This window comes from Conger conger, chromosome 4 (assembly GCF_963514075.1).
Source record: "Conger conger chromosome 4, fConCon1.1, whole genome shotgun sequence".
Classification (NCBI taxonomy): Eukaryota; Metazoa; Chordata; class Actinopteri; order Anguilliformes; family Congridae; genus Conger; species Conger conger.
Genome location: NC_083763.1, coordinates 6,860,521 through 6,887,884, shown reverse-complemented (window position 1 = coordinate 6,887,884; position 27,364 = coordinate 6,860,521). Strand labels below are relative to the sequence as shown.

Below are 27,364 nucleotides of genomic sequence, written 5' to 3'. Positions count from 1 at the left end.
GAAATCAAGAGGGACATTCAGAGAGGGTCAGACAAGATAGGTCACAGTTTGAGTTGTGTGAAATGACTGAAGTACAAAAAAGGGGAACACCCTTCTTGTGTCGGTAAAATAACTGATCAAATGGTAAATGGTAATGGCGTTTATATAGCACCTTTATCGACTGGCCGCCATGCAAGGCAACAACTAGCTCGTCAGGAGCATTTGGGGGTTAGGCGTCTTGCTCGGGGACACTTTGACACACCCAGGGTGGGAACCGGCAACCCCCAGCCAGACGACTGCTCTTACCACCTGAGCCAATGTCGCACCAATGATCAGTGTGACGAAGTGGCTCATAAGTACTGTACCGGCTCCCTGGGACACAGTCGAATGGTAAAGCACCAGAGAAGCAAGGGGTTGATGCGATGCAGGATCCAGATTTTTAAAGTGTTTGAAATTAGCCATGTTAAAAAAAAACAACAAATGGATCTAATTAGTGCTAGTTTCCACTGAAGCGCAACGGTATTCTAGTTGAAGCGCCCGGGCGAATTGTCACATTGTTTTCATCAGTAACCTCGACAAACTGCGTATCTTTGGCGGGCACTTGTGTGTGCTGGCGCGCAGACGGTCAACTAGTTCTCGATTAAATGTGAAACTCTGCTGATGTCCACAAGTAACCTCGTTGGTATATTTGGAAGGAGATGCTCCTGTCAAGTTTTCCTAAAGTAAATTGTTGGCGCGTTGATGAGGAAGAAAGATTAGACCGCAGATTCCCATCACTGCTCTCCTAAATTCCCAAGTGAGAACTCAAGGAAATACCAACAAATACAGTCGCTCCATTGACAATTGTGCTTTTTAAAATGAAGCAAGGAAAGATCACTTATACACAAAAATAAAAGACTGCAACACACCACTCTACATGACTTGACCATTGCAGGTATCCCAGCAGTTAGGTTGAGGATGTTTGTTATTTTCTGTAGGCTTAACAAACTAATCATTTGTGGCATTTTGGAACACATTGAGTTCTACTTTCCCCACAGCAAATTTCTCCCCAAATGTGCTTCAAGAACAGCAGTAGCATATTGAGATAATCTGAGTGATTTGCAGCTCAGATGTTATATCTGCACAGTGGATCAACTTCACAGATTTCAAATCAGAAAAGGCAGGTACCACGCATTTACAGGAGGATGGCTCACGTGAGCCTGGTTCGTTTTTCAATTCAAACTGAAATTCGAGAACAAAATTACTAACATACTAAGGGAATGGCCACACAAAGGAATAAACTAGCCTAACCGACAGACACTTTCTCGCAAAAACGTCAGTGTTTCCGCCCAAAGTATTCAGCTAAACTCATCTTTAACATATTGTACCAGTACAATGACAAAAATGCTAATGATTTCACTGAATTTGTTCAGCATATTCAACCATTCACCATACCTCGCACGATCAAGCTACTGTTTTAACAAGTGCCAGTGTTATAAACTCAGCTGTTGCCAATAAAAATGAGTCAAATAAATGTTTAAAACATAGATTTTTCAATAAACTCAGCACTTATATATAGGTATATTATACATGTATAAAACTGTAAAACAAGATATTGGCATATGTTATTTATTTATATTATATTGTGTTTGTGTATTTATATTAATTCCTATTATGTTTTATTGTATTTGTATACTTTTACGCATTTTATTTTTAATGTATTTATATTTTATTTTCGTTTCTTTTTTTATTCAGTTATACTGCTCCTGTGAAGTTCCTCGTGCTTGAAATATGCTACATGAATTACGTTTTTGCTATGTCACCGGAAAATGTGTACAAAATGCTACCTAGATAGCTGGTTCGCTTAAACCCTCCTTTAAATACAGCTCTCACCAGAGTGCCTTCTACGGCTAAGCCAGCAGTCGCGTAAACTTCCTCAGAACATCTTTTTATTGGCTAGCTAGCTCACAAACTAAATACGACGATTATACGCATTTTGTCACCCTATTGTGGGTTGTAAAATTAATTTGACGATAGTTAAATTTGCCCCTTAAGAATGAACTCACAGATAGCGTTAGCGAACTACTCACGCTAACTAGTAAACTAGCTAGCAACTGGGTTGTGGGACAAAAAGGGCAAAAGATTGCTGCAATGATTCAATTATCACACACGTAGAAATACACTGACTAGTAACGTGACGTCTACAATGAAAATAGACACACAGGTCTCACCATGCTCATCCCATTATAGAATGAGCATGCAGCGACAAGCATTAATTAGGCAAATCAAACCAACCAGTCTGAACACAATTTCTTTACTCTGTAAAATTTCCAAAATGGGAATTAGACATATCAACCACTGTAGCAACCATACAATAGCAGTTTACGCAATCTACATGAATGAAACTTGAACCTGAAAGCAGCCCCAGAGACCTAGTGCTATAGCTTGTTTAATTAAATCAACCGGTATGGGCTTCAACGATTATACAAAAAAATCGTTTCGTAGAAGAAAACATTTTTTTGAATGAAAAAATCAATTCACTTTCTGTGACAAGCGCAAACCACTGAGTTCCGGATTTGCAGACATCTGGCTATGCATGTACAGACCTATCGTTACAGTAACATTATTTTGCTGGCCAGGGTTTGTTGATAGTTTATATAAATCTAGTATAGACAGGTGACTCATGCATATTTAAAACGTTCAACTGAATTACAGATGTTAGCTTCACAATAATACCATTTCCTTCCCTAGCTGAAATGTACACACGCTAGCTAGCATTAGCTAACCAACGTTATTAATGTTGCATGTTTGGCACACATTCCAATGAAAACTAGCTATTTATTAACTAACATTTATTAAATGTGACAGATGCTCAACCATCAAAACGGGACGGATAACGTTAGAGCTATTTTGGCTATCATAGCGAACCAGCCTGTGTTGACAGTTAGCTAGCTGCGGTTCAGCTGCGGACTGTCAAAAGCACACGCACACTCGCGCTGCCTTCCACAGCATTTTTTGTCAATGTAATTGATTACGAAAAAACAAAAAACTTTAGAACTGCGAATTTCAAAACAATATTGGTGCATCGCAGCCGCCTGGACGGGCTGTCTTGGCATAAATTACATCTATCAATGATTGACTGGATTGAGGGTGTTTGTTATTGTTTACCTCTGATCAATGTGGCAAGCGCTATGCCTGTCGTGCCGCGCACGCTGCATATTATTAGCGCCTAGCTACACAGTTAGCAAACGAGCGAGGGACAGTGAGGCTTACCCGTGCTGCTCTTGTAATACTGAGGTCTTTCATCACCTCCTCGAACGCCGCCGTTTCCTCGGCTTGCTTCTGGTTATGTAAAGCGATTTTCTCGCTAAATTTTCGCGGATTGTTTGAGGTCGCCATTTTTCGCTCTTCTCCGACTCTTTCCCTCAACTGGACGTAGCGTCCTCACGTCGTTTCGCTTGGGCGGCGTCATCACGCATAGAGGATGCTTTGCATCTGAATCCCTGCATCCAAGATTTGTTGCATTGAACTGAAGGAGTCAGCACACGCTAAAGGCATTTTGTTTTCTGCAGTAAACGGTATTATGTACGACATGTAGTGCCATAATTATCGAAGTAGGCTACTTTTCATGGCAAATTAATTGAAACAGAAGGTATTTATTTGAAAAAAATTCAGAGAAATAGCTATAATCCTTGTGCATTTCAGGGTAACTTGCTAAGTGTAAGTAGTTATGCTATAGCTAGCTATTTCTGAACACAAACATGATTGGTACAAATATTGAATCTACAGGGTGGGGGATTCGGACTAGAGTAAAAGGGGCTATCTATAATTTATCAACATGTTTGTGTTTTGGAAACTGACACGTCGAAAATACCCTCAATTTATCTTCCATGCAACCGATGATATAATAGGCTAACAATAAATACAAATCCGCATTACTATAATCGTTATGGTCAAGTGGAATTATTCGTCTTGTTTTTAACAAAACAAAAATCAATAAGACATTTATGAATTTCTTCTATATCCTGGTATAAAAGCCAATAATTCGTGTGGGCAATTGTTTCACCTTCCCTTCACTGGTAGGAAAACTTGGTTCTAAAGTAACCAAGGAAACCAACAGGCAATGGAATATGGGGGAGGGGAGGGGGCGTGTGTTTTAGAGGATGCTACAGTATTAGGCAATGACTTGAAAACCTTGAAGACCTGCTTCTGCGATGGCTCTGTAAAAATCTTTTTTTTTTTAAACACAGAAGCTTCTCTCGTACTTTTGATGAGGACATCGCCTCATTATTCAGAATCTACTGATTCTGCTTGATGCGCACATCAGATATAAACCTAAACCCAAAGTTAATTGTATTCCGATATTATATATATATATTATATATATATATATTGTCAGCTGCGTTTCATTATCCTCTGGGATTTTATCAGAATTTTATTTCTCGGCTTTTTGTGTCTCAGTATGTTGACCTAAAATGAGAAACGTACCATCTGATTTTGATGTGCCTTGATGTGAAGGCTGCTTCCACAAATGTAAACGCGAAATGGTTCTAATTGGCCTCACAAGGTAAAACCTTTGCTCTAACCCAATTATCCACAAAACGTTCCTTCCAATCTCCCTTTTTGATTGCACGCCCACATTATTATTGATATAGTTGGAGAAATGCTTTCTGTCATACCTTAAAGCAGGGCAATTTCCCTTCATTTGTTCTTAGCCTGCAGTAGACATAAAGGACAATGGAAAACCTTGGTTGGAGAAGTCATTCTAAATAAAGCACATACATAGCCCACATGTTGCAGCCCCCATAGCAATAATGCAGCCACTTCAATTCCATGTAAAACAGATAAGCTTGACTTGATGAAACATGCCTCGAGACCAGGTAATTTCATTTGAAAAGTTTACTTGAAAGTAAAAAGTTAGACACATATTGACACTCGGTAAATACCTTATTTTTCTTTCCACATTACAATGGACATTCAAAATTAAAAATTCAATATGAATATAAAATATTTTCACTGCAACATTTTTTGTGATTCAAGACACTTGGCCTCATGACAAGAAATAAAAATATTCCAGTGCACATGAAATTCTACCATAATTGAAACATGGCTACCATATTAATCTAATACTATTGATTATGCAATTGTGAAATATATTAAATAAGAAATCTGCATCTAAGATGTGAAGTTATTGTCTTAGTTATGTTTCATATGAAGTCCTTGGAAATTTAAGAGTATATGTAAGCATATGTGACTGACAGGCCAACAGCAATAAATTAATTCAATGCAAGATTATGCAAAAGGAATATCAGGAATATCAGAGAATATCACAAACTGCTCACTATTTTTAGCACACCACATGCTTCCATTTTATTTTATTTAAGGAGAAGATGACGTTAAGGACACATTTGGACTAAAAGTATAGTTGCATCCAGTTGCACACCGGGGACCGGGGTTCGATTCTCGGTCCTGCCAAAAGCCAAGTTTGGCCAGCTCACGTGGAGCAGCAATAATTGGCTCGCTGCTCCAGAGGGAGGGACTTGGCAGGGTTGGTAGATCGCCGCACAAAACAAGCACCTCGGGCGCCTCGGAATCACGGTTACAGCTTCGGAGGCGAGACGGCTTGAAGAAGGCGTGTCGCTCTCCCGTTGGCCGCCAAGGGACGGGGTGTGGGCGGTGTATCTAATACTAGCTCTAATTGAATCAGGCGGGGTCCAATTGGCTACCAAATTGGGAGAAAAAGGGAAAAAATCGGATTAAAAAAGAAATAATAATAATAAAAAATAAAAAAAGTATAGTTGCACCTGGCTTTCAAAATCCACACAAACAAGTGACCAGTTTTTTTTTTCTTTTATTGAAAATCACATCGTCATAAGCACATACATGTTTGTTTAGTTTTGATAGCTTGCTGAAAGTCAATGCATCCTATCAATGAGAGACAAGGTGTTTGGTGTTAGAAACCAAGAAAGTGCTGCCAGGTAAGGTACATTCAGTTATTTCAACACTGCGACAGTATTGAGGTTTCTGTAAGAGTAAAGGTCATTTGGTGAAAAAAAAACAACCAAAAAAAAAAAACATATACAACAACACAATTAAAGGATACGTTCAAAGGAACAATATAGGTAGGTTCAAATAAACATGCCAAACCAGACTTGTAATCACACACAAATATCACATCAAATTGCACAAGTGGAGAGCATACACAACTAATGGTCAATATGCTACAACATAGACACAAAACCTGACATACAACACAAAGCCATTGCTTTATAAGCGGTTAAAGTTTAAATTTAAACCATTGCATAATTTGAGTTATGAGCACTCCTACATTCAAACCACTGATTTGAAAGCTTTCATTCCAAGGGTGCTGGATATTCCAAAATATGCATTATAATGCATATAGCCCCGACAAGGACAGCTTCGATCGATGGAGCCAACCCAATTTTCTGATATCAAATCAGAAAGGCAATAACCAATAGTAACTCTTCCAAACACTTACTGTAGGTACTGTCAACCAATTATTCACTGAGTTGTTCATACTAAAAATGACATCCAGGTTGCTCCTTCAGAGTTTGCGATATCGTTAGCACCCGTTCTCAGAAGAGAATCCTAGAAATTAATAATACAGTCAACATTCAAACAGATTTTCACAAAGAACCACATTACAGATATTAATTCATTTTGTCTTGTCATTTTGTCTCAACTGGACTGAAACAAGACTGATCAAGCAACTATTGTTGCAAGTGATAACTGAATGCAAAAAAATTCGGGAAATGCAATCAAAACCAAAAACCCATCATCTTTCTCAACGGACATATGCACAAGCAGTGGCCATTTCATTTGATTATCTGTGAGTATATACCTTCAATTTATCTTCCATGCAACCAATGATATAATAGGCTAACAATAAATACAAATCCGCATTACCATAATCGTTATGGTCAAGTGGAATTATTCGTCTTGTTTTTAACAAAACAAAAATCAATAAGACATTTATGAATTTATTCTATATCCTGGTATAAAAGCCAATAATTTGTGTGGGCAATTGTTTCACCTTCCCTTCACTGGTAGGAAAACTTGGTTCTAAAGTAACCAAGGAAACCAACAGGCAATGGAATGTGGGGCATGTGATGCATGTGTACACTTATGAATAAAATAATGCATAAGATGATGTTTGCCCAGTAATATGAGGACTAACTTGTCGTCATGTTGGCAGCGAGAAGCATTAGCTGTGTTCACACTATACTTTCCAAAGAGCCAATAGCTTCACAATGCATACAACTCATTGCATGAACAACAAAACATATATCCAGGACCCTGTAGTGCATCAATTGGTCTTTAATGACCAGTGCTATGCCTGTATATGGAAAACCCTGATAGGACAGTCACAGTACATTCTTATTATAGCAGCAAATCATGCCAAAATATATCCATTAGACTTATTTAGAAATTACTATAGAAAGACACAGATGACAATTACAGGATCTTAAATTCCAGATCTTGTACATGCAAATTACACATAGGTTACACAGCTTTCCTGCACTGGGAATCAGGCCAACCCTTTAACATTAGCCTCTACTGCCTTTGAGAATACCTTTATACAGCATGTTGAACATCCGAATTTAAAGGTAACACCGTAACAGGGCACACCGAATATTTCACGTTTTAAAAGTGCTACACTCACCCTAAATATCGGGCCAATTAGCAACTCATTTATTTTGATTCATGATCTCATTCACAGGAAAAAATACACTCCACGACTGAAGCTGTAACACTGGAGAGCTCCTTTCAATTCATACAAAATTGTTTTAGCAACAGTTGAGATCGTATGCAAAAATTATACATTCATCAACTTTGAGTAGAAGACATTTATAATGCATTTAATGTAACAATAAACCATAAAAATGTGCTTTAGTGTTAAGAGACAAGACAACCAAAAAAACGAGTACACATCATATAACAGAGATATAATATAAAGAAGGCAAATAAGTGCCATCTTTAATCCAAATATGGTCCATGTGATGATTGCTAATTGAATGCAGAAATCTGATGTTTCCGTCCAGGAGTGGCCAGTGCTGGAGGAGTGGTCTGCTGGTTTTTACCTTAAATACTCGACCCAGGAAACCGCGTGAAACTATCCAATCGGCTGTTTAACGGATTGATTCAATGTCGAGTGACAACAGAAGCCAGCAGACCTTGTCGACCTGCGTTGGGACTGTTCCAATCCTACCTTTGCAGGATGGAATTCAACTTTCCACAACTGGCAACAGTTTCATATTGAAGCAAGGGAAAAATATATCAACATCACAAAATCCACACTATACATGTTCTTTTGGGACTATATGTTGCATTTAAAAAAACATACTATTAGCAGAAAAAAAACCCTACCAGATGAAAACGGAACACTTCCATAAGTAGGAATTTGACGCGCTTCATCTTAAAATTTAATTTAGTCTAGTTCACTTATATGTGTCTGTCATGGTTTCAGGAGTCAATCAGACTAACCATTTGACCAACTTTGCCCCATTGCTGCACAGGACAACAATAGAAAAACATTTGATAATGTGCTTCTCTGCCATTTTCAAAGTGCTATAAGTAATCTCCATTTCACACATTTAAACTAACCCTTTCTAGCTATTGAACATGGGTATGCATTTTTCAAAGGGAAAGGCTAAGCTACTGTACATATGAAGCAAACAGACACTGGAGGACAAGAGACACACGATATTGGTGTAAAGAAATATATTGATTAAATAACACTTTCTGACCTTTGAAAATCATATACATTCCTACATGTTTGGACTGAACTCTTGGCTCATTCCATTTCACACAAACCAATATTTGTGGGCGACTCACACCTTTTGATCTCAGATATGACTAGTATAGTTCAAATAGTTTGTAGATTTAGTAGTGTCTTCTGTTTGTTTTGCTAATTTTCAGATAGCAGATCTCAGGAAATAAACTACATAAAGTCTCATATAAAATTGTACGAAATGCCAAATCCATATAAAGCAAAATTTCAATTTATGAGGGACACTCTCCCAAAATCACATTTATTTAGACAAAACACATGTGGGCCTATGACCTGAATCTCAAAACCTTCACATTTGAAAGATTGGCTTGTAGTTAATATGTGCCCAAGTACATTTTTCTTATACCAAACTTCAACAATAGTTTTGAGTGGAAGGGCATGCTATACACCCCTTTTAACAGATGAGGTAGAATCAACTCAGCTGTCAATCAATACAGAGGTTATAAGGATGTTTGATCGATTCCATGCTTGCCAGTTGGCTTGCTATCTAACGGTAGTTAGTCGAAGTAGTTGAGTATTTGTTATAATGTGTACTGTCAGAATATGCACAATAATTGACAGATGTGTGAACCTTCATAAAAATAAAACAAAAATGAATTTTGCATATATTAACTACCTGCAAATAGGTTCAATCTTTTTCTCACAAAATACATTCCAATGTATTAATCTTAGGAGAATGTCCCTCAAGTACTATTTTACAGCGCAAAAAGTGAGAAAAACAACAACAAAAAAACGACTATCTCGAAAACAACTTAAAATCTCAATCCTGTGCCTCAGACTTGCACAAATTCATAATTTAGGCAAACAGAAATCACACTGGAAATACGAAAATGGGCATAGTTTGTAACTCTGAATGCGCGTGGAATGTGAATATATGCCTATATACGATTATAAGATATAAACTATATATGATTAAGAACTGAAATCTTTCACTGATTGGAACCATAGCTGCCTTTTTTTTTCCCACAAGAAGAGGGTGAAAGTCCACTCACCTCATTTGTCACTGGAAACCAGGTTTATAGAAAGAGCTAGGACCACAGAACAGACAGTAAGAAGTCAAACGTTCAGCAGTGTGCGGGAACTGTATGCCGTTTGAGTGTCAGATGCTCTATGGTGTCCAATCTTATCCTAAAAGGGCCGGCGTGGGTGCAGGTTTTTGTTTTAACCCAGCAGTAACACACCTGATTATACTAATGAACTAATCCTGTTCTTTAATCAAGACCTTGATGAGTAGAATCAGCTGTCTTAGTCCTGTGCTAAAACAACAACCTGCACACACCCCGGCCCTTTCTGGGTAAGATTGGACACCCCTGCTCTACGGTCACGCAATCTCCCCGGGGAAACACCCTTACATTATTCTTAAACTATTTTTATTTGCTATAATTCTTAGTTTATGACCAAAAATTGGGTACGTGGAAACTGGAATATTGATTGTTTTCTATGTTGACTTTCCAAATTGTACAGCTCATTTTCAGTGACCTGCCCGTTTGTAAACGGTTTTTGTTCCCGCCATTCCTGTGTTAAGATACAGCCATATTTTTCACACCATGTTCTTCAGCAGTGGCGATAAGATATACCTCTATCTAATTTTGACTCATTAGGGAATTAGACTCACTTTAGCATTAGCGATAGAGCGAAGCGTTAGGCTCAATTGTGCATGCTAATACTGGTTTAATGCCCATACGGTTGACTGGTCAGTCTGTAACAACAAGCTTTCAAGCTGGTTTCAATCTTCCATGTGCAACAAAACTTCATTAAATTTGAGACCAAAGAGTGTAATCCTGAATCCACAGAATCACCAGGTAGAACTGTGGACTCAGAGACCTTTTATGAGGAGGCTGCCATGAACCATTAATACTGAAAATCTGATGCGGTTTCCCCTTTTGAGGATTTTTCTGTGTGGAGCCTTTCCCCAAAGCATGCTTTGTAACAGCACTGCACACCAATTGCAGTTAAAAGGTACGGTGCTCCTCTAAGTTTAAGGAGCAACAAATTCTACACTGACATTTTCTTTGTATGATGGCAGGCACTTTTATCTCTTAATATGTCATTTCTTTGAGGAAAATCCACTCAAGACAGAGGTTTTAGTACGATTAAATTAATTGGATTTCTTTTATGAAACACAATTTCAGCAATGTCTGATTCACCTCGCACTTAACAGTTGTTCTCCACAAAGAGGTTTCACCAAATTCAGCACAAAATTACTCCTAAATGGACCCAATTATCAACTGAAAGAACGTTAAAAGTAAATATTGCAAATTAAAAATAAAACGGGGTCTCATGGCCCACTAATCACTATAGGTATGCAATGCCATTTTCACTGCAATGGAAAAATGGTCAGAGAAAATATTGATTTAAGGTATTACTGTACTCAGAATGCATAATTATTTCAATATCAACACTGCTCCATGTTCATACCATTTCAGGGCATTTTCTACAGTACACATGAAACGATAGTTCAAGTCTCCGTTTCAATAATGCCACAAGCGGTTCGTCGTAGTCATTATCATTGAGTGAGGAGTTACCGTTGGGTCGTGGTTTGTGGAAGTATGATAGGTGTGCATGCGATTCCCGCAAAGGACTCTGGGAAATGCAGATCTCGCTCCCATTCGTCAGTTTCTGTGTTGTATACTTGCACGATACTGGTGACGTTGTTCAGGTGCCAGTTATAGCCCCCTACAATGTAGATCTTTTTATCCAATAAGCAGCAGCCGGCCTCCGATTGGCCGGCTCGCATGGGGCTGACCGTGGTCCACTGATCCGTGTCCGGAATGTAATACTCCACCGCCAAAACGTCAAAGCAGCGGTCCACGTGGTCCATGCGCCCCCCGAGGGAGTAGATCCGGCCGCTCGCGCTGATCATGGCGTGCAGCACCCGGGGTTCGTTCATGGGGGACTTGAACTCCCACTGGTCGGCAGCGGGGTCGTAGCAGTGCAGGGTCTTTTTGTCCTCCACCGAGACCCCGTAGCCCCCGGAAATGTACAGCTTGTCCGCGCAGGCGGTGCCGGCGTGCCCCCAGATCCTGCGCTTCAGCGAGTCCACGTAGCCCCACTCGTTCTTCTTCGGGCAGTAGCACTCCACGGACGACAGGCTGCCGGAGCGGTTGCGCCCCCCGGTGGCGTAGAGCCGCCCCCGCAGCACGTTGAGCTGGAACTGGATGCGGCTCTCCTGCATGGGCGGCACGCGCAGCCAGCGGCTGAGGTGCGGGTCGTAGCGGAAGCACGCGTCCACCGCGCCCTCGCCGCTGCGGTACTGCAGGTGCTGGCCGCCCACCACGTACACGAAGTTGTCGAGCACCGCCACGCAGGCGTGGCTGCAGCCGGCCTCCATCTCCGTCAGCTCCTTGAACTGCCGCGCCGCGGCGTCCGGCAGGCAGTACACCTTCCCGCTGACGGTGCGGTCGTTGTCGGTGTAGGGCGTGCCGCCGAAGGTGATGAGCGACACCGCGTCCGAGCGGATGGCGGTGCGCGGCGACCGCATCTCGTGCTGGCGGAACGGCAGGATCTGGAAGTTGAAGGCCTCGAGCAGGAACTGCCGGCACTGCACGTCCTCCACCATGATGTCCACCGTCTGCACGCTGTCCACCAGCTCGGACGAGCGCATCAGCGGGAAGCGCACGTGACGCAGCACCTGGCTGGCGCCCGCCCGCCGCGCCCCGTCGTGCTGCAGCCAGCGGACGGCGGCGTGGAACAGGTCGATCTCGCTGCAGTTCTTCAGCTTGTTGCTCTGCAGGAAGAAGACCAGGCGCTCCGCGGGGATGTGCAGGAAGTCCTCCTCCTCGGCGATCTGCAGGAAGTGGCGGAAGGTGAAGGCGTCCACCGACTCGCGGAGCGAGGACAGGTTGAAGGTGGTGGCCATCTGGCCGATGTTCAGGCAGGTCTCCACGCTCATGGCCGACTTGAGGAACTCCTCGCAGAGCTCCACCACCGGCACCATCTGCAGGAAGACGGCCGCCCCCAGCACGTCCTGGATGCAGTCCAGGTCCAGAGTCACCTCGGCGCTGTAGGCGAAGTCTATAATGTGCTTGAGCCCACGGGCGGACAGACCCTTCAGCTCGATGGTGTCCTGGCTGGCTTCACGCATGCCCCCTGTGAACATAGCTCTACAAGGCAACATCGCACACAAGTCAGACAGCCTGTCAGTCCAAGAACAGGACATCACACCGTTCAAAAGCACAGTAGCCTTAACAGAATATATATTATGTTCGATGACCCAAAAAAATGCATTATACCTACAGTTTGGTCCTTATCCGCACAAAAGAACAAACTACCAGACAGCATGGAAACATTAAATGTATCGCCGAGGGCAACATACTTTATATTATGTCGAGAATATTAAACAATGTAATGAAAACATCACATAATCAATTTTGTTATATTTAGCCATCCATCCATTATCTTAACCCGCTTATCCTGAACAGGGTCGCAGGGGGGCTGGAGCCTATCCCAGCATACATTGGGCGAGAGGCAGGAATACACCCTGGACAGGTCGCCAGTCCATCGCAGGGCTAGTTATATTGAACTAATCATATATCGGCATTTCTGGTAAACCTTTTTTTTTTTCTCTAAATGAATCAATTTCCCTATTTCTTGATACACATTAAAATTTTCAGTACAAAGACTAAAGCTGTACCAAACTACATAACTTGTTCATGGCTAAGATGTCTGGTGATGTTACAAAGTACTGACCAGTACATCATTCATAGAATTCTAGTCATCATTCTTAGGCAACTAGTCGGTCAGTTGTTTATAGTAATAATACTGACCTAAAAACCCCAAAGGCAGTAAGCTAAATCTAACAAAAAAGGTTAAACTGTGTGGTATACTCCATTATTCAGCACATATACATTACAGGAATGCTACCTTATACAGCAAGCTATAACAATGTCGGCATCTCAAATGAACATAGATTAGACTGAGTAGAGAATTAAGGTGTCGAGGGAGATGAGATATTGACTGAGTTCTGCAGGCTCCTGTAAGGTCAGGTCATCAAAGAAATGAATGTGGATTACTTGTGTGGTGGCTAATTGACATAAAATATTGATTTAAACTTCAAAACAGGGTGGCCTGTAGCGTAGTGTTTAAGGTACATGACTGGGACATGCAAGGTCGGTGGTTCGATCCCCGGCGTAGCCACAATAAGATCCACACAGCCCTTGTGCAAGGCCCTGAACCCTGCATAACTCAAGGGGAGGATTGTCACCTGCTTAGTCTAATCAACTGTATGTTGCTCTGGATAAGAGCATCTGCCAAATGCCATTAATGTAAAATATAGATTTACGTATAAAGAATCAGAGTACATGTGCATCAGACCATCAACCATGTTTTAAGGACCTAATAGATTCGACAATTTGTGTATATTCAAAGCCAGCATTGCTGCCAGCCCATACATGACAACTAGAGGGCCAAAGAAGGACATCAATGACTACTGCTGTCTCAAGATTTCTCAAGCAGAAATATTCCAGATTACATAAGCAGTACCCTTCTCATGACAAATATGGGAAAATTTGCACAGCTGCAAAATGTATTGGCGAGAGGCAGTCAGGTTAAATAAGAAAGGTTTTCTTTCAGAAATAAACATAAGATGTAAGCAATGTCATGCATTATATGGAGCCTGTAAGTTGGTAACAAACTTCATGAAGGTCAGCGGAGTTCACATAGTGCTGGTGATTATGCGTTGGACAGCTAATTCAAGAGGAGTTAGTCAACAGGACTGACAGAAAGACCAAATATAGTGACAGATTGTTTCATAATAATGTGTGAAAGTCTTCCGGTAAGCTCCTTAAGCAACTCCTAACAGTGGTTCATGTTTAACCGCTCTAAGCAATGCTTAAATAGTGAGACATAAGTTGTTGAGCCATCTGTTTAGACATTTTAAACAATATTTTACAGGAATGTAAACTATATACACACGCCACAAACAGTGACATTGGCCTTCCCTCCCATACAAACAGGATGGGCAGTCTGTAGCTTGAAGGTTGGTGGTCCAAGCCCCGGTGTACCCACAATAAGATCTGTGTAGCAATTTGGCCCTTGAGAAAGGCCCTTACCCCTGCATTGCTCCTGGGGGGGGGGGGATTGTCCCCTGCTTGCTCTAATCAGCTGCTTTGAATGAAAGCGTCCGCTAAATGACACATTGCTCTTAGTAGCATTATCACCAAGCTTCTACCTTAACCAACGCTGCTCCTCACCTGAAGTAGTCGCTGCAGGAGGCCAGAACGGCCTTGTGGACCTGGAAGCGCTCGTCGTTGATGGCCAGCACCACGTCGAGCAGCTGGCCCTGGGCCCGCAGGAGGGACAGGCCCTGCAGGAGCGTGACGCTGTGGCCGGGGGCTGAAAACGTGCAGCGGAGGGTGCTATTCTTGTTAGCCATGCTGCAAGAGAAGCACCCAGGCGAGGCGAGCCACCCCCCAGCCCCCACCCCGACCCCACGTCACAGCATCAGTTCATCCGTCCAGCTGCACATCCCACATCACGCTCAGCCTTTCCCTCTGACCGTGCGGCACGCCTGCCGCCTCACCTCCTCAGATCAAACGTCTCCGTCTCCCTCGTTCTCTCGCTCCCCTCCCCTCCTCTCCTCTCCTCTCCCCTCCGCCCTCTCTCCGTTTCCCAGCAGGTCCATCACCACCCTCCTCCCCACTCCCTGCTCTCTTTAATTATTAATCTGCTTCATGGCAAAACGATACCCTCTCTTTGTATGCGGTACGCGCAGACGCGGGATCTACTGTACCGCTCACCGGCTCCACTGTCTATCGGTGTTCCTCTTTTCTCGGTATCGAGCAAAACCCTTCCCTGACTGTAGCGGCAATGGTGTACAATGTAAAGGCACACAATTTAGGAGACGAAACATTCTTAAAGGGCTACAGATATGATTGTGAGGATTTAGATAATACATTATGTATAAGATTGCAACCAACACAACTTGATGGAAAGCCTTGATGTCTCATGGGACAAAAGTAGTCTAATAAATGGTAAGCCCCGTGGTTAAAAAGAGTTATAAAACACAACAGAATGTGGCTATTTTAAGTTTTATGGGGCCTGTCAATCAACCTGGCTGATAGCAAGTTTAGTTTCTTCAGGCAGTAAAAACTGTAGGTAACCTTGAGATGTCTGTAGGTAACCTTGAGATGTTTGTAGGACTGCAGCAGTTTATTACATATATTTAGTTTGCATATCTACCTAATCAGCAATTAATCATGCACATTTTGAAGTTAAAAGGTTTGCCAAATAAAAAGGTTTGACAAATACATTCTGTCATTTAATCACAGTTTGATATTAGTAAGCAATTTGCTGTGTTGATAAAGGTCACCTTGAATCAGGGTCTTGTTCAAATAATATTTTTTTGTTAGTGTATTACAGCAGTGCTGAACCAGTGACTGGAACCTTTTTTGTTTGAGGCCACAATGGTCCATTGAAACCATGACAAAACCTGATCTGTGACCTTGCCAATTGTGCCACAACTTCAAAGGCATGTTATCATTCATTTAAATGAATGAACTGCTTTCTATACAGCCTGACGTATAGAGGAGGGTGGATGGAACAAACGTATTAGTCACAGAGACATCTTGCATGCTGCATTAATACACTTTGCTTTCCCTAGTAGTAGCACCAAGCCAAAACAAAAACAGTGGCAGGAGGAATTTATTAAAATATTCTTTGTCTTTCCATTGTGCATTTAATATCATGTTTGTCATTAACATCATTTAATAGGTAATTGTTTTAATTATGCCCATTGATAATATAAAATAAGTGTGAGGCAGTCACTTGATTCACCATAGTTTATTGTAGATACAGAAAGCTATAGCTCCAGTGTTGATTCACTAACTTGTCTGGCAATAGAACTAACATTTCGAAATAATAAGAAAACAAATCCTTATCAACTTTGTTAGTCAAGGCCACTGGTATCGCGCAGTCACCTGAGTCATATAACCTTAGTATTACTCAATGCACCCAGAGACACAAAACAGTGAACGCTTTCAAACTAGCAAAATAAAGTAACGATCCCGTGAAAGCCGGCGTTTGAGTCTATTCATGCACTGGGCGAAGCAGTGCTAGTGCTTTTGTTTGTTTATGACGTCTGTCAGAAAGTTTTACAATTTGTGACCACAATTTCTTATAAGCTAGCCCTTATATATTTAATACCATGGACAGAATTATGTTATTTTAAATACAGGACTGAATAAATATGGGACGGAAACTGGTAAACGCATCCTCATTTGAGTACCTAAGACTGCACTGCACTTGCTAAATATGTCATTATTCCCGATTTCCCAACGTGTTGCACTATAGGTGCTAGCATAGCTAGCATAATTACAGTTAGTTAACGTTATACACCGGCGCTCCAAAACAATATGTAGCAATAATTGGCAAACGCCATTTTGAATTCAATGCAATATCTCAAGACTTGTAGTATCGTGCACATATGTAACTTAAAATACAAGTGTTTTACAGACCGACCAATCTATAGTGTTATTTTTCATATTATGCAAAAAGGCCATGTGTCCTCGGCATTTCCTGCATAACCCGCCCGTTATGCGTCCCTGTAAGCCGTAAAAAAACTTCCACGGTTTTCCCTCCGCTTAGCATATACTGCGCAAAGGGTTAGATATATGTTCACACTAAACTTGAACTAGGTCGTTTTTCTATTTTTAAATCCCCTCGTTGGAATTCGTTGTTTTCTCCGAAATGTTTTATCCTCACCTGTTCTGTGGACGGTCCGAGTCCAACTCCCCACCACCGGACTCCGCCATCTTCGCTCTCAGTGGAGAATGCAGCTGGTACGCAATGTGGATGGATCATCTCAAGGATTTAACTGTCGACCTTTTACTACAAATAGCGAGTCTTTCCATGGAGGCAAGACTTTACTTAAGTGGTTTCCTGTCACTGCCAAGTTTAGTTTAAAGGAATACCGTAAAACGGTTGAGTGTAACAGCGGGACAGAGCGATGTCAACGCATTCATGTCGCTGCGCGGTGCAGCACAAAATAGCCTACGTCTGATAAGCTGGTTGAAACAGATGATTAAGAAGTAGGCTAATGACGGAATCACTCTTCTTTTAAAATAGCAACATTAGCCTATCGAATATAAACTTCCACGGTTTAATAATAATAATAATTAAAATAACAATTTGTTCATATACAGCAAGCATTTAGAATGTTTTTTTTCCTCAATGAGATATACAATTCCCGCAGTTTTAAATAGAATACTTGCTCTTGTGTTATATTTAAGCGCAATGTTTGAATTCCTCATCTCCTCGCACCTTGACTAATGTCAATTTCAGAAAAGTTGACAGTGGTAAAGTTTTTTCCCCCCGTAGGGTAGGTAAGGATATGCAGCCTATTATCAACAATAGATCTCAAAAGTAGGCTACAAAAACAAGAAAAGGACATTTATAAGTTGCATGGTATTATCATACAATGTAGGCTACCTGAATGTATAAAAAGAAAAAAAGATTATGTTCTATGTTCCCATCCATGAATATACCAAGTGTACACCCCTAGATTTCCATTGTTGCAGGCGGAACTAGATTTCCTGCAAGTTGTTCATGACGAGCTTTGCATATATTAAAACTGAAATTTGCAAAAACGAGCTGTGGTATGGTTCCGCTATTTCAAAATGCACATTACAACACACTAACACAGAAAGAGGAACCCAAAGGAGACCTTGCATTTTTTGCCATCCGTCCATATACACAGATCATACTGGCTCCACAGGTTTTCTAGAAGGAATCATTAAGTAGACGCAATTTTGGCTTTGGGTTCATCTTGCCTAGCTGCAGGTAGGCATGTATTTACATATGATACTCTTATCAATTATCTTACTTTTAACTGTCGGACAGATAATATTATGTTGTTTTGGTTTTGGTTTTTAACCCTGCATTTCAATGGAACTGTTTGTCATCACTGATGAATCTGTTATATTTCCTAAGTTATCAAAATGTATTTACACATTATTTACATATTTACAGGTTATCGATATGAGCACTACAACAGGAACCCAAGCACCCGACATCACTCCAAGCAGTAACCTTGAATTAAGTCTGGGCCTCCCTCTAGCCTTGGTAATAGTGGTAGTGGTAGTGGTGATCGCAGTGTTGTGTATTCGGCGATATAGATCTGCAAAGTGTTCTCAGCCTACAGAACAAAAGATCACAGAGGACCCTGTTCACAATACAGCCAATCCACGATATATTGCTTCAATTGTGAGACCTCCATCAACTCCGCAAGACCCTGTTTACGAGAACTTCCAAAGCAAAGGTCAAGCTCTGGCACAAGACCAACAACGCAACTCCACGAGTACACACAGGTGCGTATATTTGAAGTCTGCTGTGTTCGTGAAAATGGCTTAATAGGATGTATTAATGCCACACAGAGTAATCGCATACATTGTTTGACTGCGTAATTTTGAATTTGCCAGTCTTGTGTAATTTCCTGCCGAAACACCCATTGCTTACTCGCATGAGTTTCTTTCTTTTTAACCGATTCCTATAACTGAATATGTATTCTACTCGCACATCATTTCCCAAAAGTTGACACCTGTGATTGCGAATGCATTGGATCTGGATGAATGAGGACTTTTGAGGATGCAGAGCGATCTATTCACAGAATATTATTTTTTCATTTTTTCAGCAGAGGAAACTCTCAGGTTGAAGATGTCTACCTGGAGTGTGATCCTCAGGATGATGCGATTTACAACAACGATCCGTCTCTCTTTCCGTCTTTCCAACAGCCTGACCGCAGCTATGATGATGAGTATGTGATGCCGGACATGTCATAGGGTTTCATTCAGTAGACGTTTTGTAAATAAGCTGCTGCGAGTGGCATGTACTACAAAACTGTTGGTTTTATATTCCATACTGTAAAACAGGGGTTTCAAACTGAATTCCCAGGGGGCCGCAGGTTTTTGTGGTTTCCTTTCAATCAGCTGCCAATTATTGGCCTTGAGAACAAAGCGGGTGGATACTTTAACCAATCAATGACTTGAATGAACCATGGGTGCCCAGAACAGCCCAAAAATCAGTGGACACTGCGGCCCTCCAGGACTGGAGTTTGACACCTGTGCTGTAAAACAATGTTCTATAATGTAAGATTCCATACTGTATTCCATGTTGGGTATTGCTGTTCCATACTTAAAAAATGCACTTGGTTTTAGGGCCATATGGTGAGAATTCTATACACCCAGTGAGCACTTTATTAGGTACTTATTAGACTTAGGTTTTAGAATTATTGGTCTTCTGCTGCTGTGGCCTATCCACTTAGAGGTTTGATGTGTTGCGTGTTCAGAGGTGCTCTTCTGCATACCGCTGTTGTAATTCATGGTTTTTTGCACTACTGTCACCTTCCTGTCAGCTTTGACCAGTCTGGTCCTTCTCCTAGGACTTCTCTCATTAACAACGCAAAATTGCTGCTCACTGGATTTTTTTCGCATCATTCTCTGCAAACTCTAGAGACTGCTGTACGTGAAAATCCCAGGTGATCAGCAGTTTCTGAGATACTCAAACCACCCACTCTGACCAACAATCATTCCATGGTCACTTAGATCACATTTCTTCCCCATTCAGACTTTTCTTCCGAACAACAGCTGAACCTCTTGACCAATGTCTGCATGCTTTTACGCATTTAGTTGCTGCCACATGATTGGCTGATTAAATATGTGCATTAACAAGCTGGTGTACAGGCCTACCTAATAAATTGCTCACTGAGTGTATCTGTGGTGGTGTAGCTTAGGTTTGATGTTTTTTGTTTGTTTTAAAGTCAGAGAATTAGACCTTGTTGCTTAAAAGTTGGTTTCTTCAGTTTAAAGTTTGTACATCTCATTATTTCCAGCTACTGAAAGTTGGAAAGTTGGAAATAATTAAGTCTTTAATTTCCTGTGCCACCAGCAGGTGTATTACAGGTTACTGGATAACCCATGTTGTATCTGTCTATCAGCACTATAACAGAAAATGGCAGTTATACTGTATGTTTATTGGAATGAAACTTGTGTCGCGACTAGCTTTCTTACATGGAAGAAATGGTATCCGGACTGTGAAATGCCAAGGATGTCATATTTTATGCATTACCAAGTGCCTCTCTACTTTCCAATTTTGTAAAAAATATTTAACCACTTAATAAGTCATTCAATTAATTAAACAAACTCACACTGAAGCTATATTCACGTGATGGTGTTTTTTTTCAGAAGATATGGCCTGGTTTGGATATGCTGACAGCCTTCTTTTGGCTTCTCATTTTCCAGTAAGTTGTTTAGGACTTCCTCAGATCTGATCATGGGTTATTATTGTACATATGAGAATAGATTTGATCCATCATGTCAGAATTATACACAGTATCTGGCAGCTCCCTTCCCAGAAATTGTACGTAGGCAATATTTTACTATATCGGAACCTTATGGTCTCTCGCTGCACTGTATACTATGTGCAACGGGAAACAATTCTAAATTGTTGAAAAATAATCAAATGCTGTCCAATCTAAACCAATCTGAAAGACAGGCAAATGGGAACATATATTTGTGAAAGTAGAGCAGTGCAACGCCTTTTCATTCACAGCGCAGTAAAATTAGAGAAAGAAGTGAGACTTGGCTCAAAACACTTTCCTCAGAGTAATTGTCAGCTCATTTTGACAAACAGAGGCTTCCTCAAGGACAGGGTGTCCCTGCTGTCACGGAGGCCTCTTCCCATTCTTGAGTGTGTCTTCATGAGCGTAAAAATAGAAATTCATGTGAAATTACAGGCAAAAATATTTTCTAAAACACGGAATTTCAGTCCAGCCCCATGCAAATCTCGCCACCTTCATTTAAAGCAAGTAAAATGCGTTCAGTAGGTTTTTCCAACTGCTTTGTCGCAGTCATCCCAACCACCCAATTGCACACATTCCACAATGACCTGGCAAGAAAAAGTCGGTCTCACAACAAAGGTTTTGTAGGTACCACGAGAAACATCATCCATATGATTCACCAGATCTCCTCCCTACTCCAAACAAAGCTTCATCTCTTGTGGGTCGATCCTCCATCGCCCAGCAAGGCCTCATAGTTACTTACAGAGCACAAGATATTTAGAGTTTTTTTTTTTTTCAGCAGACAGTACAGTATAGAGAAACAGGAAGAATGGGAGCGAGAATGCATGGTCAGACATGCAAAAAATGTTGGCCGGCCGTTCCAGTTCGTATAAGGAAACAGCCGCCTTGGATCCGCAGATGAGGAAACCATCAGCGTTTCACTTTCAGAAACTGTGGTGCCTGGACTGCTTATCTAATCTCTGCAGTCCCGGAAAAGACACCGGAGGCCCTGAGCGAGAAGCATCCCCGTGGCTCTGCATAAGAATGCGTTTTCACTGAGAAAATTCTCCCACGTTTTTCAGTTTCTCAAAGACTTAATAAATTAATTGTGCCTTCATATTGTTCAATATGATCATTGAATGGTAAACGGTTGGCATTTATATGGCACCTTTATCCAAAGCGCTGTACAATTGATGTTTCTCAGTCGCCCTTTCATACTCACACACGCCAACGGTGATCGGCTGCCATACCAGACACCGACCAGCTCGTCAGGAGCATTTAAATTTTATTTTTTAGGGGTAAGGTGTCTTGCGCAAGGACACTTGGACACACCCAGGGCGGAATTGAACCAGCAACCCTCTGACTGCCAGACGACTGCTCTTACAGTCTGAGCCAATGTCACCCCATTATTTACATGTTTGCATTATTGGCAGGGGTCCTGAGATTGTGAAAAGTGTGTTTATACCATTTTTGGTATACAAGACTTTCCTCTCAAAAATGTGTACTGGATATTAAGTTCCTCTGAGATAATGTGATTCTAAAAGACATTCTGTGTGTATGTGAAACATCTAGCTTGCATCGGAGACAGCTGCTGTTATTGCTGTTTTTTTATTTTATTAATTTTTAATTATTTTTATTGGACTTATTTGGCTCTTTGGCTCTTGTGGATCTGTATAATCTTAATTGGACATTTTCATGAGTTTGTGCTCAGTGCATTCTGAGTGCTGTATCCAAATGAATGAGGTCATTCTGGGATGACCCACATAAGTGGTATGCCTAGAGGCAGAGGAACTAATAATAAAAATATTGCTTGGATGACATAACCTTAATTCCATATAAAATGTAATATATCAGTATCAACTGATATTTACTTACCAAAGAATGGTAAATAATGAGTTATTCCCATGGTTTTTATAAGCAAACTAAACGTCATTAGTTTATAGCTCTTGGTAATGGCAAACAAGCTGGCATTTTTCTGGTGAAAAGCCAAGGAAATATGGCATAGGCATTCAGGTGAAAACCTGGTTACATTTGGCTGATGTTTTCTAGCTGACTACTAGCGTATACCCAGGTAAAACCTGAGCTGGGGTTAACCTATGTATTTATGTAAAAATGTTGATTTTTCACCCCTCAAAGTCTTGGTTCAGGGTTTTGCTAGTGCTAAAAGCAGTTCAGAGAGCCAACATCCTCCTGGCACACCTTTCTGTCAACGTATGTCAGAATGTATGTTTAAAATGGTTTATGGGCAGTGCGTTCAAATCATACCACCCTGTTAAATACTTCCTGCTTTGTTTAAAAAGTTCATTTTGTCTAATGCAGTGTTTAATAAGTTAAAACAGCACTGTTCTACTGTTCAAATATGGAAATGTGGACAGTAATCTAGAAAGTAGCACAAAATAACAATTAAGAGTGACATGCTTTGTGTCCAACAAACTTCAGAGTACTGGAAAAGCTACCTTTTTGCCTAGCTACCTAAAGGCAGTTTCACTTGACATAATACCAAACATGGTCATCTTGTGGCATCAGTCACAGTAGCTTCAGCTAATGTAACAACTCATTTGCAATGGAGTAGCTGTCATGTGTCACTGGGCAAAGCTAGCTGCATGTAAAGCACAGGATTATTTAGCCTTGTGGTAAGCAAAGTAGTATTCACTTCATCCTGGAACTGGACAGTTCAAAGTATACCAGGCCAGAATACCACGTCTTTAACTAATTAGTTATAATGTTTCAACTTGTAAGGTAGGCTGCCTACAGGTCACTGTTGGAGGATGTGGATTGATATGACTGAAAAAATGCTGAAAATATTTTAAAAGAAGATTCACTGGATTTTATTTTTCAGAATATAATATGAATTAATTTCAATTTCAATAATATGAATTTATTCAATATGAATAGATGGATGTTTAATTTAAAATGCACATGATACATACTTGACAACTTGAATCAATAAATAACACAAATGTACAGTACACTTCTCAATAAATATCCAATAACTTATGAAATAATAATAGTTACATTTCATGTTTGCTGTATTTAAAAGAATAAAGCAAAATACAAATTTTGGGTTTACTTTCTTATTCACTGCTGTAGTTATTATTCAAATAAAGTAAATTCAGGTTTAGTTATCTGCCTTGGGAAAATACCCTTTCACACATAAAGAAAGCACTCTGAGGTACAGCACCACTGTACGCAATGACGTGAGCATTACCTTGCCAACAAAGTAAGTTCACAAGCCGCTTTTCCCCCGTGCGTCATTTCACTCAGGGTCCAGGTTCAAGGCTACTCATAATGTATACCCATGTTACCCAAGTGTTTTCAGTCCTTTCCGGCGTAAAGGAAACGGCCCCCTTGTTTTGCCGCGAGTTGCGCGCCGCGTTTTTGTCCTGGCCGACTGACGGCGCGGGACTCAGGCGCAGTGGCAGCGGCTGACGATCATGTCGTTGAACGCGGTGAGCGTCAGCGCCCCCTGGCTGTCGTAGTGCAGGAGCACCATGGGCTCGTAGGAGGCCGGCACGCAGCAGGGCCGCGGAGTGGCTCCCTTCGTCAGGCGGTGCAGCCTGGACTTCACCTGCGTGTGCATGCTGGCCGGCCGGTAGTTACTGGGACACGCGCCGTCGCAGAAGTGCATGGTGTAGCCCTCGGGCGCCACCACCCAGTCGGACCAGCCCACGTCCTTGAAGGAGACGCTCCGGGACTTTCGGCAGCACCTGTCCTCCCCCTCGCAGTCCTCCCTGACCGCCGCCCGTCTGCGTTTCCTCCGCTTTCCCGACGTTCGGCGTTCGGCCACTTCCATTTCCAGAACCAGCTCGGGAACGCCCTCCGGATAAATCACTCCCTCTCTTCCCGTACCGAGCTCTACTTCCAGCACTAGGCCATCCTCCGTACTTGCTCTCCAGTTTTCCACAGTGGGGTGAATATCAAGCGTCAAGCCGTTCGAATCTAAGACTTTGGTCAAAACAGGGCCATCTTTCTGCAATGGCTCCTGGGAAGTCATGTTGGTCGACTGATGTATTTTGACTTGGAACTCTTGCCGAGATACAGGCCGGCCAGGCGGGTGTTTGTCCAGAAAATGTCTGTGAAGTTTCAGCTTGGCGTGAACCAGAGTAATCTCCTTCCTGAGGCGATGTGTCTTGTGGAAGATGGCCCGGAACTGCTGGTTTCCAAGGTACTGGACTGTGAGGAGAAAATATATCATAAGGTCATCTTGTCTATCCAGCCTCAAACTGTTTCAAATTTACATCCTACTCTGTACTCTTGAACAAGATCTTATAATTATGCGCATGATTATTATGATGATAATGACTATTGGTTCATTTTATTTATTTGATCGATTTCATGAATGTGTTATGAATGTATGAATGAATGCATTCAGTACAAGTAATAATATTGGTATGAAAATACTGTCAATATGCTACTAATAATAATAATAATAATAAGAAGAAGAAGAAGAAGTAGAAGAAGAAGAATGCATTTTATTTGTTAATGTGGATGACTGAAGGTTGCTTCAGGTCAATGCAAGAATGGAAACACAACAAGAGAAACAATGATACAATTAAACAAATATTATCAAATACCGGACAAAGATTACACAGGACTAAACCAGCATATGTTACAGTACTTGGACAGAAACAGTGAAACAGCTAGATATAAGGGTGACAGAGCCAAGGAAGAATGTTCAAGGGCTTTATAAAATGAAGAAATACAACAGCGGTAATATTACATTACATTATTGGCATTTGGCAGTTGCTCTTATCCAGACCGACTACAGTTGATTAGACTAAGCAGGAGACAATCCTCCCCTGGAGCAATGCAGGGTTAAGGGCCTTGCTCAAGGGCCCAACAGCTGTGCGGATCTTATTGTGGCTACACCGGGATTAGAACCACCGACCTTGTGTGTCCCAGTCATTTACCTTAACCACTACGCTACAGGCCGCCCTAATATAATCTGAGTTTGGAAATTAAAGATGGGTATATTTAAAAATATACATAAAATTGTATGAAATATTAAGAGTAGTCCTGAAGAAGGACTAGTTTTTTTATCAGTTTTGATAAAAAGCCGGTGATGTGCAGTACGGCATGTCTTCATTCTCAACCGCGGGGGTTATCAGCCACAGTCACCCGGACGTTTCGAGCCCGTGTGTAACGTGCGAGTGCACTTCTGCTAGTGGAATTTTACGGCAGGAGACACACCGTATGGAGCGGAAGATTCCGGTTTCCTGATGAGTGAACGCGAAACGCAGATCCAAAGTTCACCCAGATTACGTCGCCCTCCCTCTGTCGTCACACGCCACCTCACCGCCAGGGCAGTGAGCGGCATGATTTCGGGTGAGGGTAAAGGTGTCTTCTAAGACACTTGTCCCACAAGCTCCTCAGATTATATTTTTTATAGACATCATAATGCAGCGCACCTCTGTCGTAACGGGGAAAGCTGGAATGGGACATCAAGCTTGGCTCGGTGGCGTTGACCCAGAGTTCATTCAATTTGATGAATAAATAATGAATAAAGTTTAAGTCGTTGGGTTACTCACCCTGCGCTGGTAACCGCACTGTGGAGGTTCTGGTGACAGAGCGCTGGGTCTCCGCGGTCTGGCTGCGGTTCCTCCGCAGCTCCTGAACCTCCCTCTGGTACAGGAGGTGCATCCTCCTCAGCTCCTCCTGGGGAGGCTCCACGCGGAACGCCGGCGGTCCGTCCATCCCCAGAGATTCCAGGATTCCCTTCTTGACCGCCTCCGCCCACAGGCCGCTCTCGCCCCGGCTCAGGGGCGCCCGGGCCCCCGCTCTGCCCAGGTAGCAGGACAGCAGGAGAGCCCAACGGAGGAGACGCATCGCACCGCTGCAGCTCCTCATTATGTGTTTACGGGAGGGGCTGTAGGAGCCGCTCGTGTCGACACTCGTGTGTGTGTGCGTGCGTTTCAATGTTATGAATGAAATTCCAGGAGCTCGCTTTCATTTATACTGGAGCCCTGTCTGGCCACGCCTCTCAGTGTAATCTCCAGCGCCAACACCTCCTTTTGCAATGGTCCGGCTGCCTTCAGTGAATATCCTCCAGTAAAAAGTATTCTTAGAACAAATGATAAGGGCCCTCATACAAAACAGTTGTTCCGTACATGTTTCCCAATGCCGTTTTCATGTCAGCCGACTTTTGGAGATTAGTATAACGATAGCTCAAAATAGTTTCAACTCGATGTGTTGATAAACAACACATAACAAAACAGAATCATTGAGTTCACATTGAGTGGTTTTGAGATATTTAACTTCAAACATACCAAAGTTTATGGGCTCCAAGCACAACCCTTTACATTTTGTACTGTGACATACTTTTT

The 27,364-nt window shown here is 41.7% G+C and overlaps 3 protein-coding genes and 1 long non-coding RNA gene across 7 annotated transcripts in view; 1 reads left to right on the top strand and 3 right to left on the bottom strand.

The window, feature by feature from the left end:
* LOC133125766 (CREB-regulated transcription coactivator 1-like) overlaps positions 1-3,377 on the bottom strand; it is a 32,926-nt gene extending 29,549 nt beyond the window's left edge. For both annotated transcript variants that reach the window (XM_061237339.1, XM_061237340.1), the window contains exon 1: positions 3,232-3,377. In XM_061237339.1, coding sequence (XP_061093323.1) covers positions 3,232-3,357 — 126 coding nt within the window. In that variant the 5' untranslated portion in view covers positions 3,358-3,377. The remainder of the gene's footprint in view (positions 1-3,231) is intronic.
* A 2,416-nt stretch (positions 3,378-5,793) lies between these two features.
* On the bottom strand, positions 5,794-18,270 carry klhl26 (kelch-like family member 26). 3 transcript variants are annotated; one of them, XM_061238592.1, is made up of 3 exons: positions 17,471-18,270; positions 14,962-15,144; positions 5,794-12,873 (listed from the first exon to the last, which is right to left on the bottom strand). In XM_061238592.1, the coding sequence occupies exons 1-3, from the start codon at positions 17,518-17,520 to the stop codon at positions 11,292-11,294; spliced, it is 1,815 nt and encodes a 604-aa protein (XP_061094576.1). In that variant the 5' UTR covers positions 17,521-18,270; the 3' UTR covers positions 5,794-11,291. The 3 variants fall into 3 exon arrangements, with proteins under 3 accessions (XP_061094576.1, XP_061094579.1, XP_061094577.1); XM_061238595.1 differs by having other exon boundaries at positions 14,962-15,103; XM_061238593.1 differs by lacking the exon at positions 14,962-15,144.
* A 135-nt stretch (positions 18,271-18,405) lies between these two features.
* On the top strand, positions 18,406-20,919 carry LOC133127445 (uncharacterized). The gene is made up of 3 exons (XR_009708625.1): positions 18,406-18,547; positions 18,737-19,074; positions 19,398-20,919. It is a non-coding gene; the product is annotated as an uncharacterized LOC133127445 (long non-coding RNA).
* Positions 20,920-24,010: 3,091 nt separating this feature from the next.
* Positions 24,011-26,939, bottom strand: LOC133127697 (inhibin beta C chain). The gene is made up of 2 exons (XM_061240775.1): positions 26,570-26,939; positions 24,011-25,214 (listed from the first exon to the last, which is right to left on the bottom strand). Exons 1-2 carry the CDS (start codon positions 26,886-26,888, stop codon positions 24,448-24,450), a joined length of 1,086 nt encoding a protein of 361 aa, XP_061096759.1. The 5' UTR covers positions 26,889-26,939; the 3' UTR covers positions 24,011-24,447.
* Positions 26,940-27,364: the final 425 nt, after the last annotated feature.